At 43.2% G+C, this 23,527-nt stretch overlaps 1 protein-coding gene across 1 annotated transcript in view; it reads left to right on the top strand.

Annotated features, from left to right (window-relative positions):
• Positions 1-23,527, top strand: part of CEMIP2 (cell migration inducing hyaluronidase 2) — a 145,740-nt gene that overhangs the window by 65,009 nt on the left and 57,204 nt on the right. The window contains exons 5-12 of the mRNA XM_068236357.1: positions 188-357; positions 1,228-1,416; positions 2,643-2,812; positions 6,724-6,918; positions 10,262-10,467; positions 15,971-16,040; positions 18,762-18,890; positions 19,328-19,416. Of these exons, the coding sequence (XP_068092458.1) occupies positions 188-357; positions 1,228-1,416; positions 2,643-2,812; positions 6,724-6,918; positions 10,262-10,467; positions 15,971-16,040; positions 18,762-18,890; positions 19,328-19,416 (1,218 nt within the window). The remainder of the gene's footprint in view (positions 1-187; positions 358-1,227; positions 1,417-2,642; positions 2,813-6,723; positions 6,919-10,261; positions 10,468-15,970; positions 16,041-18,761; positions 18,891-19,327; positions 19,417-23,527) is intronic.

Here is a 23,527-nt window from a genome sequence, read left to right as displayed (position 1 = left end):
TATCTTCAGCTGTGTCCTTTCTGCTGCTTTGAATGGGGTTGACATCACTAATTAAGCTAAATGTGTCTGAAGCAAACTATTGCCAGGACTGCTGCTTTCTAGGAATCACATTGTACTGGTGTGGTCTTGATTTATGTTAATGACTTGTGTTGTGCAGATATAAATGACTCCTATTCTTTTGGTTCAGAACTGCCTGGGCCCTTGTCAGTGTTCTTGGCGGGGGAAACTCTTCATGTAGTGAAAGCACCAGAGACTATGAGAATCACAGCACTGGAGGAAGGGCAGAGGCCATGAATGTTTACACCACCCTGGATGGTCAGAAGTTTGCTGTGAAGGCCTACAGTGAATGGAATGATGGTAAGTAGTGGCTGGCAATCGTGCCCCTTAATTGCTGCATAGAAAGGTTTACTAGTAAAATTGTTTCATGATGTGTCAGTAGTACGATTAGCGATGTGGGGCACACAGGGTGTACATGTTGTGCAGCAGCAAAATCCAGTGTATTTAAGATAAGGAATGTAGTATGTACAAGGCATCTTCAAAAAGTTTCCACACTTTTATATTTTTGTTGGAGACTTTGATGGAGGGAGGAGAAGTAATTGGTTGTGTATGAGAGGGTCATGTGACTAGTCTGTCTGGCAAGCTGGCTTATCTTGAGGTACATACACTCGTCTGATTTTCGCAAACGACCCGTCGTTTGAACGTTCGGTCGTTTGGACGTCAAATCGGGCGTGTGTACAGTCCGTCGTTCAGCTGATAAGACTGTACTTGAGTGATCCACTTGGCGGATCGTTCAAATCCAGTCTTATCAGCTGAACGACAGACCTTCACACGCCCGATTTGACGTCCAAACGACCGGTCGTTTGCGAAAAATCCGACGTGTGTACAAGCCTTCAGAGTTTAGTATGACAGATTTCACACAGTGGGGAAGTTGGCTGAGAAACTAAAACAAAACAAAATAAACTGTACCAAAGAGGAACCACACTCTATCATTTGCATTTTGGGGGAAGAAGACCTACTTTTAGCATAACCTATGGGAATCCTTTTAAGGCTTTGCAAACCCTGGTTTCAGTAAATTAACAGTCGTTTACAATTAACAGATTTTGTCCTCTTACACACATTGTGCTGTGACTGTCATATCGACTATATCTTCCATTGCAATTTTAGGTGGATGTCCTTTAAAGCTTATGCATTATTATGGCTTTTTACTGTAATTATTTATTTCTGCAGGTAAAGCCATTTCCGGCTTTGTAATAGAAGCTGTTGATGGAGTTATATTGGACCTTATGGATGATGTTCGCACTTGGGAGCCAGGAGATCAGATCGTTGTGTCCAGCACTGATTATTCTATGTATCAGGCTGAGGAGTTCACACTTCTTCCTTGTCCAGAATGCAACAGGTTTCAAGTCAAAATAAAAGGTACATCTCCTTTATTGAACTCTAATGTGGTTCAACCTTTCCATTGTGTTGCTATGGTAGATACCGATAAGAAAAAGAATAAATATGAACATTCTGTTGCACCTCCATTTGTGAGATTGGTTATCCTTGGTCCCTCTTTATCTCTGGCAGTAGCATTAGGCCATGGCATTTGGATAAACTTGTGCAGACTGGTTGACAGTTATATGGTGTTTATGCACCTTAGTATCAATTTTATAAATTAGGGGTAGAACAGCATTTTATACATTTTGCAAACCTTCATTGTGACCTTTGACCTTTTAATAAATGCTTAAAGGATTCTTGGTGAAAACACTGTCATATGTTGTGATGTATTTCTGTCAGTATTGTGCACTACTAACAGAGCACATGCAGTTCCACTCTTTTAGTAGCCAGTCACTATCACTTGATTCATTAAAACATTGCATAATACCCAGTGAGGAGGTGGGAGAATATTCTGCTTTCTCAGTATAAAAAGTGGGACTTCAAAAGTGGGGTAGTGTTAAGCACAAACTTAGCTGCTGACTATTAAAAAGAATACAGCATTGGTGATTAGTATACATGACTGCAGTATGTAGGTGCTGTGCAGCTGTCTAAATCAGACTTATCCTCAAGCTTGTGTGCCGGAAAAGGTATGTTAAAGATGATATACTGTAAGTTAGTAAGTTAAAGCCTTGTTTCGCTGCCCAATGCCCATATTCTCGCGGGTCCCCTTCCTTACTAAGTCCCCTTCTTTTACTAATTTATGGCACCCTCCCCCCCCCAGTTTACAATAAAAAAAAACAATGACAAATTAGCCTGTCTTACCTGTATTGCTAGTTAAGGCTGAGCAAGGCAACACATAAATTGCAGCAGTCCAGCCTTCTGCACTATCTTCTAGGAGAGAGGAGGGAGTGCATTCAGATACTTCATCCTCACCCCTTTTGTCCAGTCAAAAGGTGGATGAATTTCTAATACAGCCACAGACTCTCAGCTAGTCTGTCACTGTGAACACCGCTGACCCTGCCCAACTTCTCTGTATTTCTGCTGATAGATTAAAGCTCTGTGGCCAGCGCTACCGCCCTGCACCAGCTCATTATGAGTTCCTGACTAGTTTCAGAGTACGTTCTCAAGCTCTATATAATCAGGACAAAGTCAGGACATAGGTCTTAACTGTAACTGTTATTAAATCTATCATTAAACTGATCACGTCTTTTACTTTTTTATTGTAGAAACTCCCATGTATTTCCATATGGGAGAAATAACAGATGGTCTGGACATGCGAGCAGAGGTGGGAGACCTTACAAGGAATATTTTAATACAAGGTGAAATGGAGAAGAATTGTTATGGCAATAATCAGTGCCAGTTTTTCAACTATGACACTTTTGGTGGTCATATAAAGGTTTGTTAATTTTTTTGTTTTTATCATTTTAGGCTTGGGATAGGCAGAATATGTGCTGCTTGGTGTAATGACTGCATTTGCCCCAAATTACTACATTGTAAGGAGCAGAGAGGTCATAGTTGAGGGCAGAACTGTATCCATATCTTAATGAGTGTTTCCTCGTAGCTGGCAGCTATAAGCAACAAAAGTCAGGATATCATTTTGTGTCTTTGTATGAGCGATCAGGGTAAAAAAGAGATGGGTCACATACTAGGAGAATCTGGCACTAGTAGTTCCCTAAATGGGTTTTGTATTAAAGGAGTGAAGCAAGAGGGATATGGAAGCTGTCATATTTTTTTCTTCTATGCAATATCTATCCTGCGGATCCTCTGCCTCTAAAGGGGCCCATACACTCAGCCGATTTTCTGGCCGACCAATCGATCCCGATCAATCGATTGAGCGATCGATTGCAAATCAGTTGGCCAATCGACCGATCGATGGCCGATTTCGATCGATTTCACTGGATTTCCCTCGAACTGGCAGGGTGGAAAATTTAGGTCGATCTGATGAGATTGCTTTTCAGTTTGCATTGGCCTTAATGGAAATCTGATGGCAAAAAAATGCCATCAGATCGAATTTCAATAGATTTCAAACAGAAATCTATTGGAATTCTATCCTGGTAAAAAATGTTCTAAAAACGCATCAGATAGATCATCAGATGCATTTCTTATCTATCTGCTGCCAATCTGACGAGTGTATGGGCACCTTTATACTTTAAGCCATAGACCCTGAACAAGTATGCAGCAGAGCTGACATTGTTGTCAGAACGTACAAGATTAGCTGCATGTTTATTTCTGGTGTGATTCAGACACTATCAGCAGGGCTGCCAGGCAACTGGTATTGTTTAAAAGGAAGTAAATATGTCAGCCTCCATATTCTTCTCCGTTTAGTTCTCCTTTCCATTTTCTGCAGATATTTTTTCTCCAGCTCATTTTAGCTAAGCCCTGGGTTTGGCTTTGAATAATATTCGATTAGCACATGTAAGATTTCTATTTATACACTAAACACAGGAATCGAATGGAGTGTTTGATTTCTTTGAAGAATATGTTCTTTGTTGTTAATGCACATTTTACTATGCAAGATAGAGCTTAAATGAGTATGTGGAATTCTTATTTGAAAGGCTACGTAATTTATTGACCTGGTAATTTACTTATGGTATATATTTCCCTTTCACCATCTTACTATTTACATTTCCTCTCCCCAGCCCTTAGTTACAGTGTCCTATTATGTTCCCTGTATTACGTAAGTGGAAGTGAACATAATGTAGGATTCCATGGCTAAAGAGCAAAGGATGAATGCTTCCTGTCATTTTTAAGTATTGACTCTCAACTTGTAATGTAAACAGTGCAGGCCCCTAAGAGCTTCTCCATGAAATTATAGTCTAAGGATTGACTACAACTAAACCATGATAATGAAGCTCTCTGTTTTGTGAATTTGCCTGGGGTTTGGATCTAATAGGAATGTCTGTATGGCAGAATAACTGCGTCAAGAGGTTTTAATATATTTTGGAATTGCCTCCCCTTGGCATTGGTTTAATCAAACTGTGCCCCAATAGTTGTTTCACACTGTGAGTGTGGTAGAGGCTGTGGTTTTCTAGGGTTTGATAGCTTAAAAATTGCTGATGGACCACCAAGCTCTCTTATGATGAAAATAAGCTTTGAAAGCTTTGGAAGAAGCTTCTGTCATCAGTAGTTATCAAGTGTATGTGAAGTGAAGCAATTGATTCATGGTCCTGAGATAATTCCATTTTGCATGTCATAGTTGATTTTCCTGGCAAGTTCTTCCATTGATGTCAAAGGTCTAAGTATGAAGCCTCCCTAAGTCTATATTTCAAGTACTACACGGTAACATATTAGGTCTTAAACGTCCTCTCTGCTCTTGTGATTCTTGCCTCTTGGACCCATGTATAGCTGGAAAATACTTATACTGGTCTATACTTAAAATACTGGTCTGGTCTGAAGCTCATGTAGGCTTTGAGTATTTTTAGAAGCTGTGATCTGTAAATATTAGGATCAGACTTCTGTAGTACTAGTAGCTCTCCATACCTTTGCTTGGGATTTTGACACCACAAGGACTCTAAAGCCTTATACATGTGCTTGAGGGAACTTGGCTGAGGGAAACCATCCAGGGCTGTCTCAGGCAGGAATCTAGCAGGTGTACAGCTACACCCGATGCTTAAAGATCTAGCACACCAAAACTTTAGATGATAGCAATGAATGAGTGCATTGAACTCCGGCTGTCTGTTAGATGCTCGTGCCCAGGACTGTCACCCTAGCGATCTGGTCCTGATCACTACAGGCAGCCATTATTATTTGTGTTTATGCACCCTATCCTTAAAGTTTTTACACACACAATGAAGTTATAATTCTTCACCTGCAATGATAAAGATAAGTATTTATTTGTTCAGTATACAGTTGGTATGCAGACCTGTTTCATCCATATTTATTACCATTTCCTCATATCCAGACTGTCCTTCAGAATAGGCACTGAACAGAGACAAATATTCTTTGCTTTGCAATTTGGAGTTTAACTTTCTATGTAAGAAAGAAAAATGATCACATTAATTTTTTCAGTTATCGATCACAATAAATAATGGTCCTGTCACTAAACCTAAAGGGAACTTGTAGTTCTTTTGGGGTTTTTCAGTAAAAATAAGTATATAAACTGGAAACCTATAGCATAATGTACACCAGTTATCTCCCATCTATTCCTCAACCTAGTAATATTTTTTTTTAAATGAAATTTGTCCACTGTTCGTAAGTCTAGCGGGTAGAGATCCAAACCAATATTACATTTCATATGTGATGTTGGATGAGAAGTCCTGATTTCCCAGACATATTTGGACTCATTTTTTGTTAAACTGCCAAAGGGTTTATTTAATATATGAGAGAGGAAATACCTGTGACAGTTTTTAGTGTGGTTCCCGAACATCTGATTTAAAAGGCAACTGAAGTGAGAAGGATATGGAAGCTGTCATGTTTATTACATTTTAAACCATACCAGTTGCCTGGCGGTCCTGCTGATCTCTTTGGGTGCAGTATTGTCTGAATCACACACCTGTAACAAGCAAGGTGCTAATCCAATCAGATTTTTGGCAGAAACCTCTGATCTGCATGCTAATTTAGAGTCTATGGCTAAAAGTATTAGAAGCAGTGAATCAGCAGGACAGCCAGGCAATGTGCATTGTCTAAAAGGAAACAAATATGACAGCCTCCATATCCCTCACACTTCAATTGTCTTTTAAGTAGCTGCATTCTGGCTGTTACTTGCTAGAAGTATATTACCACTGAGGAAATTGCAAGAGGATTGACTTTGTAAAGGGAACCTAAAACAGTGACTAACCTTCATAATTGATCTCTGAGAAACCGACACTGAAATCACTGACACCCAAAGTTACCTCCCGGTGTAAAGATGTCCTTTGTCTAGATTCTTTGTACTCAAATAATGGTCTTTATCATGAACAGAGGTGTAACTTTAGGGGGAAAGTACTTGAAGCCACAAAGGGGCTTGGGGCTGTGGAGAAGCCAAACATATACCCTTCCTTCTTTCAATATGGGGGCCATCCTTCCACAGCATCGGTTATTGTGGCCATACTTATGAGGAAGTGTCATGGTGGCCGACTTGTATGATTCCTTGCAGATGGGCATCCTGGTTGTGGTGGTCTCCACGGGGGAGGGAGATGGGAACCAAGGAAGCCCCATCAAAGCTCACTCCATGATTTATAGTAATACCCCTGATTATGGGGGACTGGCTTCAGTTAATATTTTGGTTTTGTGAGTAACCTTTTAGAATCCTGTGATAATACAAATATTCAATTATTCTAAAATTTGGATGCATGAAAATTAAATTTTACAATATTCTTTATTTTCTAGGTTTTACAAAACTTTACTTCTGCCCATTTGTCTAATGTTGAGCTGAAAAACATGGGCCAGCAGATAATGGGCAGTTACCCTGTCCATTTTCATCTCTGTGGGGATGTTGATGAATCGACAGCTTCTGTGGATGGCTTGGCCATCCATCACTGCTTTTCCAGATGTGTGACTGTTCACGCAACAAATGGCTTGCTGGTATGTCAAATATATAATGCTAAATTAGCAAATCTGTATTGCAGTGTTTTTTTAAACCATGTATTAAATTAAAAGTCTTTCACTTTTTGATCAGATTTTATATGACAAAATATGGATAATGGAGAACATATAATGATAGAGGGTAATTGTTCATTCTAATTGATTTCTCATTTGGGAAAAGATTAAATGGGAATTACAGACAATGGCCCATATGTAATTAACTTAGGAGTTTTCTCCTAAAGCTGGCCACTAACGGTCCAATTTCTAGCGAAAAATCGTTTGAGCGATCAGAAATTCTGATCGGACGAAAAATCGTTCACTACACCATCAACTTACAAATCATTGCTTCCTATCTATCACGACCACCAAGAAAATCCAAATTTTCGTTCGATGAAAATTCATTCGGGCGACATTTTTTTCACTCGTTCATAATCGATTGTGTCCATCAATGGAGATTATTTACAACCAATCCGATCAGAATTTCTGATCGCTCGAACGATTTTTCACTAGAAATTGGACCGTTAGTGGCCAGCTTAAGTGATATTTCACAACTTGTCAATATAATACATTTGAAACCACCAGCAAGAAATAAAACACTTTAATTGTGGTAGTACTTTGTATATGCTTTCGGTACTTTTTCAATTGCAAAGTGCTGAAAAGTTATTTTAAAGAGAAGAAGAAAATGTATCTCCTAGCAGAAAATTCAGGAGAAAAAGTGAATTGCATATGGGCCCATGTGTGATGGCTCTTCAGTTTGATTCTTCTTTTGTTCCCATTATGATCAGTGAGGTTATTTTCTCTGTAAGTTGGTCCTTTGCATAAGCACATGCCATGTTATGTGTAGAACCAATTGATTCCAACATATCTCATGGTTACGCAATTGTATCTAATTGGTCTGTAGAAGAATTCATTCCCAATAAACAGCAAATCCAATCATTTTAATTGGATCATTCATTGATCGGGAATAAATATTGCCTTGAGTGTACCTGCCCTGATTACCTCTGCATGTTAAAGTAAGCTGGCCTGATGAGTCCCACTCTTCACATGTGTCTGGTTGGTGGAAAAGCAGGCACCTTCTCTTATGATATAATCCTCTGCATTAGTGCACTGCTGAAATGGCAGAGACTATGGCCAAATCACAATGAGTTTTGCTTGACTTTTTGTTAATACCATTTTTATAAATGTGTTTGACAAAAGCATAAATGTAATCCACATTTAATAAAATCACCCTACGTATTATTGGGTAAATGTAGTGCTAGTGATTGATTCCATCCGAAATCAAACGTTCCCGTCGATCGGCCCATGTGGAAGATTTCGCTCGATCGCCGGCGGGTTGGGAGTGCGTCGATAGCGGCGTTCAAATGCCCGACGACAGACGCTAGCGGCAATACATTACCTTCTCCACCGGCGTGTATCCCCTCTGTCCCCGCTGCTCCTTCTCCGCTGGCTTCCGGCTGGCTTCACTTACTTCCTGTCCCGACAGGAAGTTTAAACAGTAGAACGCCCTCTACTGTTTAAACTTCCCCGGCGCTCTACTGTTTAAACTTCCCCGGACAGAAAGAAGTGAAGCCAGCCAGAACCCGGAGCCTAGCAGGAGAAGGAGCAGCGGGGACAGAGGGGGACTCGCGCTGGCCGGAGCAGGTAATATATAGCTGGCGGGGGGCGGCAGCGGCAGCCCCACAGATTGTAATCGGATTCATGCTGAAATCGATTCACAATCTGTTTGCAGTAAAGGCAGCCATACGATCCCTTTCTGATCAGATTCGATCAGAGAGGGATCTATCTGTTGGTCGATCTGATGGCGAATTGACCAGTGTATGGCCACCTTAACCTCTTGACGACCAGCTAACGCCGATTGGCCGATCGAGCGGCCTTTCCATGTCAGTTCACGGAGGGTGTCTCCGTGAACAGCCGGAGAGCCGCCGATCGCGGCTCGCCGGCAAAATGTAAACACGCGGGGAAGAAATCCCCGCTGTTTACATCATACGGCGCTGCTGCGCAGCAGCGCCGTAGGGCAGATCAGCGATCCCCGGCCTCTGATTGGCCGGGGATCGCCGGCATCTGATAGGCGGAAGCCTATCCTTCAATGCGCAGGACGGAACTCCGTCCTGCGCATTACGGAGAGAGGGAGGGAGAGAGGTAAGTAGGCAGAGGGCGGAAATGGCTGCAGAGGGGGGCTTTGAGGAGCCCCCCCCGCAAAACGCAGATGGCCGGCGGCGATCAGACCCCCCCGGCAGGACATCCCCCTAGTGGGGAAAAAAGGGGGGAAGTCTGATCGCCCTGGCATAATACTGATCTGTGCTGCGGGCTGGAGAGCCCACGCAGCACAGATCAGGCAAATCACCCCTGGTCGGCAAGTGGTTAAAGGAATTGTCAGGCAAAAAAAAAAAGTTTTACTTACCTGGGGCTTCTACCAGCCCCATGCAGCCATCCTGTGCTCTCGTAGTCACTCACTGCTGCTCCAGTCCCCCGCCGCCAGCTAGTTTTGTTTTTGCCAACCTCGGGGTCGGCGGGCAGCATTGCATACATTTTTACGCATTCCCGCTGGTGCTGGAACATTAACATACGTTTTTACGCGTTACTGGTTCAACACGTAAATACCGGCATTGCGCGGTAATCTCCGAAGCCAATTTTTAACAGTGCAGTGCGCTCCTCTGATCGCACCACAACTATAACGCCAGTTGCTGGTGTGAAACTGGCCTTATTGACTTAGCACTACTGTACATTGTTAAATATCACTTTAGGAGGTGATTCTGTTAGGAGAAGATGAAATTACTCTGCAGGTTCACTTAAACTGGTTTGTGTGTGTTTATGTGAAGGCTCTAATTACATACTTGGATAAACTTTGAAAATTGATAGAGTTTTCTCGCCAGAGTATAGCCTAACGATGTTGACATTATTTGGAAAATAATAGATCTTGCCAAAAAGTTGTTTGGCAATGAGGCAGGTATATCCATTGCTGGTTGCTGGACTGTATCTGCATAAATTGAAACCAGCCCAACAGGCCTTACGCTTGCAGTATACACAGTGGAAGCAATAGAACTGCTGTTTTTTTCCCCTACCAGTTACTTCTCCAACATCTGTTTAATGTTACATTTATTTGTGGTTTCTTCATATACGTTAGTACATTTTACTCTGATGTCACATCGTGTTTTGTTTTTATAAGCATTTAGAAGTGTAATCTACAATAGTATATTCATTTGTATGCGTACCTTGGCTGCATTGCTGGCTTTGTTACACATTCTTTGCAAAGACAAGTTCCAGGGTGCCCTTAGCCCTGCTGAAACTCTCCATTAATTTGTGATCAGATTCATCACTGTGGATATTTTTCACCTTTCCGTAGATAAAAGAAACGATTGGCTATGACACACTGGGGCATTGTTTCTTCCTGGAAGACGGTATAGAACAAAGGAACACTCTGTTTCACAACCTCGGACTTGTCACTAAGCCAGGCACTTTATTACCTACAGACCGAAACAGCAGTATGTGTACAGCCATGAGGGAGAAAATATATGGGAACTACATCCCCAATCCATTCACTGACTGCATGTAAGTATTTGGCAGGGCGACAATAGGTCATAGCTTGGTGCAGAAAGCTGTTGTAAAATGAAACCAGTATTACATATCTTATGTTTAATAGCAGAAATCTTAGTAATTTATTTTAATTATTGTAACTTTTTTTTTTGTGCCAACTGAAGTTTATTCACTTCTATATCTGATCTTCTAAAAATGGCAATCATGCAGATCCTCTGTTTAATACAAGGGTCTCTCGAAAAGTAACAGCCATTTTCATTTAACCAATTAAGAAAACATTTAATTTTAGTCATGCTATCTACTGATTATTTCTACTCATAATTGCTTTCTATATTTAAGCACTTAAATAAGTTGGAAGGATTTGGGTGGGGAACTTTTTAAGGGGACCCCCAGATGCCACCATGAACACCCACTGACCCAAGGTCTCGACCTCTAGTGCCCAGAAGGAGGTGGGGGGCTTGGGTCAGGGGGATTTCATGGTTTAACAGGGGAACCCTGATGCTCACATTCTTGTCCATAGTATGGACAAGGGCTTTGGAGGAGATGGGAAGGCTTTGCCTCCCGTCTCTTCCAGAGCTCCCCATATTATAGACAAGTGAGGGCTAACCTTGGCACCCCAGCTGTGACAAAACTACATATCCCATCATGCCGCTGCCTCCCCGAGTTATGCTTAGAGCTGTCAGAGTATTGCAATGCCTCATGGGTCTTGTAGTTCCACCACAGCTGGAGTGCCAAGGTTAGCCATCACTGTTATAGACAATGTGAGCTCAGGGTGCTAAGCCACATGTGGTCTGGGCTTTGAATTCTGATTTTACCAGTCTGTATAGGTGACAAGAAGTTAAAAGGGCTTGAGAAGGGGAAACCCATGTCATTTGTTTGTGTTTTTTTAAATGCAAATTATATGTATATTTGCCAGGGTTCAGGGGCGTAGCTAGGGGGGGTCGGGGTAGGACACGTGCCCCCGGGCGCTAGGTCCCCAAGGGCGCCCAGCTGAGCTGCAGGGGTTTTTTTGGGGGGAAGGGGAGCAGCACAGAGAAGAGGGAGAGCTGTGAGCAGCGGTGGAGAAAGGGGGCCATCTCCCCCCCTTCCCTCACCTTAGTGCTCTCCCTCCCTCACTCTCCCCTCCACAACTAATGTCCGGGTGGCTGGTGCAGCAGGCGGGACTTACCTCCGTCTCGCTCCAGCGCTGGAAGTTCGGGTCCTACAGCCGCTGCTCTGGTCTGGACCAGACCAGAGTAGCGGCAAATCCATCCCGCGCTGCGATGAGACGCAGGTAAGTTCCGCCCGCCGCTGCCAGCCACCCGGACATTAGTTGTGGAGGGGACAGCGAGGGAGGGAGAGCACCCTAAGGTGAGGGAAGGGGGGGAGACGTCCGCCCTTCCCCACTGTTCCCATAGCTCTCCCTCCACTGCGCTGCTCCCCTCCTGCTGGGGGGACACCTGGCTACCCACTCTGGGGACATATACCCCTGCCTACATATACTGGGCACATATACACCTGCCTACATATACTGGGACATATACCCACTGACTACATATACTAGGCACATATACACCTGCCTACATATACAGGGACATATACCCCTGCCTACATATACTGGGACATATACCCCTGCCTACATATACTGGGACATATACACCTGTCTACATATACTGGGACATATACCCCTGCCTACATATACTGGGACATATACCCCTGCCTACATATACTGGGACATATACCCCTGCCTACATATACTGGGCACATATACCCCTGGCTACATATACTGGGCACATATACCCCTGGCTACATATACTGGGCATATATACCCCTGGCTACATATACTGGGCATATATACCCCTGGCTACATATACTGGGCATATATACCCCTGGCTACATATACTGGGCATATATACCCCTGGCTATATATACTGGGCACATATACCCCTGGCTATATATACTGGGCGCATATACCCCTGACTATATATACTGGGCACATATTATACCCCTGGCTACATATACTGGGCACATATACCCCTGGCTACATATACTGGGCACATATAACCCTGACTACACATACTGGGCACATATACCCCTGGCTACATATACTGGGCACATATACACCTGGCTACCTGTTCTGGGGACATCTATACCGCTGGCCACCTATTCTGGGGACGTCTATACTGCTGGCCACCTATTCTGGGGACATCTATACTGCTGGCCACCTATTCTGGGGACACCTATAGACCTGGGGCTACCTATTTTTGGGGAACCACTGCTGTCGGATTGAGTGTATTTAGGGGAACTGCTGCCAGGTGAGAGGTGTCTACCATATTAAGGGGGCATTCTGCCTATTTATGTGAAATGCTGTCTATTTATGTACCCCATGACTGCTGAATTTGTCTTGTTGGGGGCCTCATGGTTACTGAATTTGTCTTGTTGGGGGCCTCATCATGATTTGTTGGGGGCCTCATGATTACTGAATTTGTCTTGTTGGGGGCCTCATGATTGCTGAATTTGTCTTGTTGGGGGCCTCATGATTGCTGAATTTGTCTTGTTGGGGGCCTCATGATTGCTAAATTTGTCTTGTTGGGGGCCTCATGATTGCTGAGTTGGTCATTGGGGGCCTCATGATTGCTGAATTTGTCTTGGAACATGCAGGAAGGTACATACTAATTACGCACACACCACTTTTCAGATATTTATTTGTAAAAAATGTTTGGAATCATGTATGATTTTCGTTCCACTTCTCATGTGTACACCACTTTGTATTGGTCTTTCATGTGGAATTCCAATAAAATTGATGCATGTTAGTGGCAGTAATATGACAAAATGTGGAAAACTTCAAGGGGGCCGAATACTTTTGCAACCCACTGTATATCTAAATAAAGTGAATTTTCCATTGTAGTTAATCCTGAAGTGGCATGTAAGCAGCATGCCAGTGGGGAGCTATGCCACACAAATGGGGATTGCCCGGTGGTGGATACACATTATAGAGGCTTGCTTTGTGGAGGTTAATGATTGAGTACGGTTTTACACTATGTGGATCTCCTTATACTCTCAGTAGGCAGGGCTGAAGGGTAACTGAGAGAGTCCTGTGGGTGCTGAGGTGTTGGACACTCGGTTCAAAGGGAAAATTGTCTAGATATAAGTTGTGGTGATCTGGAAAAACAGTATTAAACCTATCTTGGAACTATAAATTACTGTGGACTGCGCACCTGGGAGATATGCTCCAAATAAACAAGCATAATTTTCCTATAACAGTCAACATAAGAAATACTTCTGTTTCTGTTTGATGCAGCAGGCAATGCAGGAGTTGTACAACCTGAAAGGCAAGAAAATAAGCAGACATATGAAAAGTAAAATACATGTATTCCTTTATTTACATTTGAGTTTTAATATGTATCACATGTCTTATGTAATTGATATTATTTTTTTAATTTGGGTTTACTTTAAGCATAAATATATTCCTGTTTTATAATATCTGACAAAGCCCTACCTGTCTACAAATAAACCACACAACATTTGCATTAATACACAGAGGAGTTAAAAAGCTACCAGTAGTAGTTTAAATGCTGTGGGGTGACAAAGGTAGGATTTATGACCCTGTTTTAAATAGCCCTCAGGCATTAATGTGTTAATGGGGATCTATACTGTCCCTGCTTACTTTCCTTTTGTTGACAAACCACATAAAACCTGTAATGATTGTGGAATTCTCTCCGTGATCAGCGCACAAGACGTGCGCTGACACTGCGGAAATCCTCCACAAGCGTATAATTTGCAGGAACCCAGCAAAAGGTGCAATGCACCTGTAGAGGGAAATTCCTGTCGACAGGAGGAGCTGTGGAGTGCCCTGCCACACACGCCAGACAGGAATTGCACAAAGGGAAGAAACGCAGGGCAAGATAGCCCTGAAAGAGAGAGATCAAAGCGATAGAGGGTATGCGTGTTCACCAAACCAGTCGCCACCCTGCGACGATGAACACACAACCATGAAGACAAAGTGAGAAGGCAATCGCCAGAGATGGCGATTGCTAACAGAGACACAAGACCGAATAAGCACAGATGAGGAATGTATGTATGTCCACCAAACTAGCCGCCACCTGCAACGGCGGACATACAACAAAGGAAACCGAGTGAGAACGCAATCGTCTGAGAAGCGATTGCGAGTGAGATTGAGCAAAGGGATAGATAGTATGTGTGTGCACCAAACTAGTCGCCACCCCGCGACGGTGCATATACAACAGCAGATATGAAGTAGGAATGCAATCGCGAGAGAGGCGATTGCCAGAGGTGACACAAGGCTACAGCAAAGCAGAGCACGAGAGTAGCAAAGGCACAGCAAATCATACAATGAGAAGATACAGAAAATAACAAACGCTAGCTAAACGCGAAAACCGCACTCATTCGCAACAGTGCACGCGTTTATGCGCTGTACCCGCGTGATAAGCACAACAGAGACAAGCACGCCTAACTAACCACTGACAGACAAACATGAAACAGAGGACGCGAGCGCTTGCTTAACGGTTACCTCACCGAGCCTCCAGCAAGCGTTCGTAGCAGACAAGACAGATACACGAAAACAGGGATAAGCGAGCGATAGGATCCACAGCACTAGCGCAAGTGGCTAGTGCGATCCAGGAAGACAGAACAGAAGGATCCACAGCGCTAGCGCAAGATGCTAGTGCGATCCAAGTACAGAGTAGCAGACCAGAAGGATCCACAGCACTAGCGCAAGTGGCTAGTGCGATCCAGGAAGACAGATCAGAAGGGGCTACCAGTAACAACCGCTGTTCCAGTTAGCACCCAGATATACAGAACGATTTCCTGTCGACCACCGCTGGGACAGGACAATCGCAACAGACAAACAAAACAGATAAGCAATCCTAACTGCACTAGGGAAACCTGCCTAGTGCAGTCCCAGGAATTACTCTAGGCTAATCTTCAAACAAAGAGCAAGGCTGACACTCCAGGCGAGTGTTCCACAGGACTAACTCTTATGACCAGCAACTTACTGTGGGAAACATAGCTCTTTATAGAGCAAGCCCACAAGGGATGTGGCTAGGCAATCTGCATGACAAACGTATGCAAATTCCTCAGCAGCAAGCTGCACAACTGACAAAAGGTCTCTCTTCCAGAGACCTGCAGAATGCAGACCTGAACAGTGGTCAAAAGGCTGCCTGCCTGCGCAGGCAGCCACGCGGATCCTCACAAAACCTAGGGACAATTTTGTGTACTTGGCTAGCCTGGGAGCCTCAGAGCATGCCACACATGCACACACATAGTGATGCACTGGGAAAAGATGGACACTGAGAAGAGATTTCCTGATAAACAGTAGGTGGTGGGAGGCAGTAACAGTAAGGCTTTACTATGTGATCTGGAGAGGTGGGGAGTCCTTATTACAACAGATGCATTTTTCCATGTGAATTTGTTTATTAGTTTGCCTTATATCATTTCGCTGTTAACATCTGGAAAAAGTGTTGGCATTTTCATACAGTGTGTAACTTATTTAGCATCTTTATTGTTTTGTGCATTACAGGGCTGTATCAACCTTTTGGATTGCAAACCCCAACAACAATCTTATCAGCAATGCAGCAGGTGGCTCTCAGGTAGGTCACATATGGGTCCTTATTTGAACTCGTGCAGTTTAGTACAACCTATATACCCAAAACACAGTGTTTGCACCTGTTATGTGAACAATAAAAATGTTGCCATGTTTAAAGTGGTTCAGGGGCTGCTGCTGTAGTAGGCCTTGGTGACCATATTACAGAGGATGAGATGAGATTCCATAATCTTCCCACAATGGACTTACCAGTATGGTGTCATGAGATAATGAGAAACTGTTACTGCACCACTGGACATCTACATTTTGTGGACTGTGTAAACGATATGGTTTCCACAAGAGGGGCCCCTTTCTTAAAGGATACCCGAACTGAAATTTGACATAATGAGATAGACATGTGTATGTACAGTGCCTAGCACAATGTACAGTGCCTAGCACACAAATAACTATGCTGTGTTCCTTTTTTTTCTTTCTCTGCCTGAAAGAGTTAAATATCAGGTATGTAAGTGGCTGACTCAGTCATGACTCAGACAGGAAGCGACTACAGTGCGACCCTCACTGATAAGAAATTCCTCTTTTTTACCTCTTTCTTGCTCTCAGAAGCCATTTTCTGCTAGGAAAGGGTTTTATAGTTGGAATTTCTTATCAGTGAGGGTCACACTGTAGTCACTTCCTGTCTGAGTCAGGACTGAGTCAGTCCACTTGCATACCTTAAATTTAACTCTTTCAGGCAGAGAAAGAAAAAAAGGAACACAGCATAGTTATTTGTGTGCTAGGCACTGTACATACACATGTCTATCTCATTATGTCACATTTCAGTTTTGGTATCCTTTAAGGTTGTGATGCATCCAAGTTTGGTAACTCGGACACCTAACTACCCTGACAAAGCGTGTTCTTTCCAAAGCAGTACTATCGGTAGTAAATATATTGGTCCAACTATCCTGTTTCTTTTCTAATGTATGCCATTTTATATTGGGTATTCAGGGTCTGACTGAGGTCTGCTCAGTATTGAAATATATAGCGTTTGCGGGTAAGCAGATGATACAGTAGGTCTATATAATGCAGATGTGTGACCATTAGCTTATTACCACGACCACACTAGATTTACTGATCTTCTATACCATTTGATGCTGCATTATGATCATTTGATCCCTGTAATTACTCTTATTGACCCCAAACCCTTTTTATAGACTAGAGTGTGAGATCTTCATTAAAAGTAGGACCTTCCATCTATTCAAGGAAGAGAGGAGAGGTCCAGCCCTAAGTCCAGTGAAAGTGTATTTCATCCAAAATTTGATAAAATATTTGAACAACATTTGATCTTGTTTGTAGTGTAGACTTTCTTTAAACAATCATTACCCAGTTATTCTTAATGAAGTCAAATAATCTGGATCTGAGTTGAAGCCTTTCACCTTCCAGGAAAATAATTGTAGGTTATGCATTATCAGAGTGTTCTATGAATGGCCAAAGCTTTATCTCCACCTTTATTTGCACACTTATCCTTTACACATTCCCTACTTTTTATCCTAAACCTGTTGAACCTTACCTTGCCCTTGCACTCACCATTCACAATGGTGGTATGGTGGTACTAGTTGTCTACCACTTCTGTTCAGTTCTGTTCACTTTTGTTCCTGTAGCAAAATACTGGCTTTCCCTAACTGTCCAAGGCCAGCTAGTGAATTTATTCCCTCCCCAATTTACGTCTCAGTAAGTATTATATTATATACAATTATTCAGTTATGTATGAACCAGGCCCATCAAAAGGTTGTTCTACTCCAGAATTCCTGGTCCACAAGGCCTGTGCATGGAAGTCATATTAACATATTCACTTTCTCGCCCCTAGAGAGTGTCATGTATGGTCTGAGGGGGAAAAATCAAAGCAAATCAAATGGTATTCAGAAAACTTAATTTTCCATAATCTTTATTTTAAGATATTCCCCCAACAAAAAATATGCAGGAATCTCTTCCCTCTTTGTAATGCAATTACTTTCATCATGGCTGAGACAGATCAGTCATTGAAAGCTGTATAAAGATGTTATTGTAGCGCCTTAGCTGCTGGGTGCCATTCTTCATCCAGAAGTGTCAGAAGATTAGTTTGAAGATTAGTGTCTGCTGAAAGATATTTGAAGAATTTGATGTGCTGTCGGTACAAACTGATGCTTACTTGTATTCTTTCTTTTTATCACTCTATAGTAAATTTACTCCCTCCCTCCACCAACACACTCACTCACACACACACTTCTTTTTCACAGATTTGAACTTATTACAACAGTTTGTTGTCAAAATCCGTTTGAGTTTGTTATATGCTCTGTCGGTTTCTTTATTTTATTTCTGCTCTAAGTATAACTGTAACAAAGGGACTGATGCATGAAAGGCAGGTAAATTTGTCATACATAGCTAACACACAGCAATTGTTCCGGTGTTAACACCAGTGGGCACTGCCCTTTACATTATTAGCACCACATGCGTTACCGGTTTAAATTGCATTTTGCTAGGTAACTTGCATTACACCACACATTTCCATAGCAGTTTGCACACTATTCCAGTAACGTGCATAGGGCTAATACTAATAGTGTAACAGGCGGTTTTCCAGCAATTTTACTGGCCTTTTCATGCACCAGGCTTTAAGTCCTTTGCATGGCCACTAGTTACATTCTTTTTTTTAATTGTGGATTTCATTGGGTTTTAACAATCCATTACTAGGTTACTAGATTGTACTAGATCTCTTCTATACAGGCTGATTGTTATTACTTCTCTTTACTGAAAGGATGCTGGGATCTGGTATATTTTCCACAAGTCTTCAACTGGTGATAGCCATGGATTATACCCGGATACCAAAGCAGAGCTCACTCCTCTTGGCATATTCTACAACAACAGAGTGCATTCCAATTTTAAGGTAATTAACAAACTCTTGGATAATTGAAAATGGTGGTACAATGCTTGTGTACAGTGCATTCACAGTGCATCACTTTTTGCCACATTTTGTTATGTTACAGCCCTAGACTGATAACTACACCCTATAAATCTCTAGGGAACTAGCATATTTTTACTGAACTGTCATTATCTTTGTTAAATTTAAGCTTTTGATATTCAACACTAGGGATGGTCAATGAGAGCAAATAATTCTGATTCAGCGTAATTTATGTTGCTTGAAAATTAACCAATTGAATACTGCCAAGGTGCAATTAATTAGTCTATTTTCAAGCTGCATAGTTTTGCATAATCCTGCATTTACTCTGTATTATTTGCATCTCATTGACCACCCTATTCAAAATTTAAAAATGTAAATATAAATCTATGTTTCCATGTAAATAGATGCCATTTTCTTTGCAGGCTGGTTTGTTTATTGACAAAGGTGTGAAAAGCACAAATGCAAATGCCGAAGACCCCAGAGAATATCTGTGTTTGGACAATACTGCCAGGTAACCTTAGAATTTTATCTTTCTAATCAGTGTTCCTGAGCAACATTTTGTGATCTTGTTAAAGGAAAGAAAAAAAGCAGTTCACTCTACCCTAGACATAGCAGATCTTGTAATCTGTGACATGTCTGGCTCATATCTGTGTTTTCAGCTGTTTTGTTTTGCGTACTTGATTACTTTGCTCTGAATCTTTGCAGATTAATACATATGTCTAGTACAGATCATATGGTAAGGTTTTTTGTACATAGCACTTTACCAAAAATGAGTAATTCCTGCTTGCTATATGCCATCCTTTTTAATCTGAAGTAGATTTACTATAGGAGAGAATTCTGTATTAGGCTAACCCTGTGTTGTTATATCGCCATTATATGACTATAGATACTTCATATTTGGTGCACTGACATATATTTGTACTGTCCTAAGCTGTAAAATGGCTGAATCAGAAAACCAATGTGATCTGTAAGTGGGTTTACTACTAGGAGAATACTTATTAGCTATAGTGGTTACTGCAGACAGAATTGAAGAGGAAGAATTCTACATAAAGTAATTATTTTCTCCAGTAAGCAAATATGCTAAGCAGTTTGTTAGAGAAAATGGTTTAAAGTTTCACGAAGGACTGATTATCATGGGTGCAATAGATGGGTCCTGGGTCTGGGGAGGTGCGAGGCTGAGTGGTCACATGACCTAATACTTTGATGACATTTTATTTGAATATGGCATCAATGTTTCCAATTAGTTTAGGCCAAATGGGAAATTTCAGTGGGAAAGTCAAATATGCCGGGCACTGAGTGACCAGTTGTAGCTGGGAAAGCGGCACGAGTAGACAACGTGTTCTTCAGTAAGGCCAGATCATTACAGATAAAGAAACGCAGAAGACAGATGAAGAGGGTGAAGTTGGCTGTCAGTTAAGATGGTGTGAGATAATAAATTACTCTTAAAAGTCGGGCAGTTAAAAACTCACCTCCGATCGCAGCTTCCAGCTTCTTCCAACTTCCTCCCTGGCGTCCGTCGCCTTGGTTACAGCGTCCCCTGTGATGTCATCACAGGGGGTGCTGTTACCAATGCGAAACTACGCCGTGGAGGAAGTCGGAAGAAGCTGGAGGCTGCGATCGGAGGTAAGTTTTTAACAGCCCGCTCCCAAGCTTCCCCTCCCCCACTGCTCCGCCCAGCACCCGCCTCCTACACTGGGGAAACTACCTATCCTACGCTGGGGGCATCTAACTATCTAACCTACGCTGGGGGCAGCTACCTATCTAATCTACGCTGAGGGCAGCTACCTCTAACTAATGCTGGGGGCATCTACTTATCTAACCTACGCTGGGGAAAGCTACCTATCTAACCTACACTGGGGGCAGCTACCAATCTAACCTACGCTGGGGGCATCTAAATTTCTAACCTACGCTGGGGGCATCTACCTATCTAACCTATGCTGGGGGAAACTACGTATCTAACCTACGCTGGGGGCAGGTACCAATCTAACCTACGCTGGGGGCAGGTACCAATCTAACCTACGCTGGGGGCATCTACCTATCTAACCTATGCTGGGGGCATCTACCTATCTAACCTACGCTGGGGGAAGCTACCTATCTAACCTACGCTGGGGGAAGCTACCTATCTAACCTACGCGGGGGGCAGCTACCTATCTAATCTACGCTGGGGGAAGCTACCTATCTAATCTACGCTGGGGGAAGCTACCTATCTAACCTACGCTGGGGAAGCTACCTATCTAACCTACGCTGGGGGCAGCTACCTATCTCACCTGTGCTGAGGGCAGCTACCTATCTCACCTGCGCTGGGGGTAGCTACCTATCTAACCTACGCTGGGTGTAGCTACCTATCTAACCTATGCTGGGGACAGCTACCTATCTAACCTTACGCTGGGGGCAGCTACCTATCTAACCTACACTGGGGGCATCTACCTATCTAACCTATACTGGAGGCACCTACCTATCTGCAGCAAAGCAAAGCCCCAGGGCCCCAGCAAAGCAGAGCCCTCAGCAAAGCAACCCCCCAGCCTAGCAAAGCATACAGCCAAGCAAAGCCTAGTAAAGCCCCCAGCCCAGCAAAGCCCCCCAAAATGCTCCCAGCAAATTGCCCAGCCCAGCAAAGCCCCCAGCAAGTCACCTAAGCAAAGCCAGGGTGGCTCAACATCACCGCCAGCCAAGCTGGCACATCATCACCGTCAGCCAGGCCAGCAGAGCATCACCACCAGCCAGGCCAGCACAGCATAGCATAACCACCAGCCAGGCAGCCCAGCATAACCACCAGCCAAATACAGCGCACAGGCCAGCCAGCCGAAGACAAGACAGAAGCCAGATGAGGGGCTTATATATGTGAAATGCTGCCTATTGAATATATTTAAAGAGACCCTGTAACAAAAAAACATCCCCTGGAGGGTACTCACCTCGGTAGGGGGAATACCCCCCCCCCCCTCGGTAGGGGGAAGCCTCAGGGTCCCAATGAGGCTTCCCCCTCCGCTGTAGCTGCAGGCAGACTAGCGCTGGCTCCCCCGGAGTGTCCCGGAATCTTCCCTCGACAAGGCTGACCAGCGCTGATTTATTTACCTTTCCTGGCTCCAGTGTGGGCGCACGGAGATAGGCGAAAATAGCCGATCTCCGTCGGTTCCGCTCTACTGTGCAAGCGCAGGAGACTTGCGTCTGTGCAGTAGAGCAGGTGACAGCGATTGGCTATTTCCACCTATCTCAGAGGCGGAGAGCTGATACTACACCTGTGCTGGAGCCGGGAGGTAAATACAGTATTTACAGTCCCGCCATTACGGGAGGATTTTCTCCGCCGCCGTGGGACCAAGGAGGACAGGGGAATCCTCAATTGGATCCGGAGGCTTCCCTCACCCGAGGTGAGTACTCCCAGGGGAGGTTTTTCTCGTTACAGGTTTTCTTTAAGTTACGCCACTGCTATGTTCATATACATTTGGCCCCACCTATGACCACGCCCACTTTACACAGCATGACCACGCCCATTTTGCCCAGGGGTGCCCCAGATCTCCCAGGAACCTAGAAATGCCCCTGCTGACAATAGAAAAAAAAAATCTGGGTAGAAGTCCTAGTTACTGTAGATGTCATCTTTGCAAGGCCAGTGTTCGGGCATAGAGTAGAAGGAGGTTAGAGTTACCATCTAGTGCTATAAAGTTAGAAGGCTAGATTTAGGTGTAATAAAGGTGTTCAGGTTGGGGTGGAGTATGATGGAGATCAGGGTTAGCTTTCAGGAATGGATTTACATAAGGGAGGTTAGGGTTAGACATCAGGAAGGTATTTTTGTTTGGGAGAAGTTTAGGGTCAGGCAGGTCTAGGTAAGGAGAAAGGGGTTGGTTATGAAAAAGCTGAGCGATAGGATGAATGAGGGGATGAAACACTGATTTAAAAGGACTGTTGTTAAAGAGAATCTGTATTGTTAAAATCGCACAAAAGTAAACATACCAGTGCGTTAGGGGACATCTCCTATTACCCTCTGTCACAATTTCGCCGCTCCTCGCCGCATTAAAAGTCGTTAAAAACAGTTTTAAAAAGTTTGTTTATAAACAAACAAAATGGCCACCAAAACAGGAAGTAGATTGATGTACAGTATGTCCACACATAGAAAATACATCCATACACAAGCAGGCTGTATACAGCCATCCTTTTGAATCTCAAGAGATCATGTGTGTGTTTCTTTCCCCCTGCAACTATCTTCCACTGAAGTGTCAGGCTATTTCTTCCTGCAGAGTGCAGACAGCTGTGCCTGTATGTAATTCCTCAGTATGTGAAAGCCCAGCCAGCTCAGAGGAGGATTTATCCAGCTTGTAAAAGATAAGAGAGAAGAGAGAAGCTGCCCTACTCTAAATAATACACAGGCAGTGTGCAGAGAGAGGCCTGGAGGGGGGAGATGCATCACAGAACCACAACACTGAAGAACTTGGCAGCCTTCCAGACACAGGCTGACAAGTCTGACAAGAGAGAGATAAGTTGATTTATTACAGAGATGGTGATAGTAGAACGTGCTGCAGTAAGCCAGAACACATTAGAATAGCTTTTGGAACTTGTAGGATGATAAAAAACAGGATGCAATTTTTGTTACGGAGTCTCTTTAAGCTGATAATAGAGTACCAGTCATCACT

This window comes from Hyperolius riggenbachi, chromosome 1 (genome assembly GCF_040937935.1).
Source record: "Hyperolius riggenbachi isolate aHypRig1 chromosome 1, aHypRig1.pri, whole genome shotgun sequence".
Classification (NCBI taxonomy): Eukaryota; Metazoa; Chordata; class Amphibia; order Anura; family Hyperoliidae; genus Hyperolius; species Hyperolius riggenbachi.
Note: the sequence above shows the minus strand (reverse complement) of the source record. Positions and strands in the feature narration are given on the sequence as shown.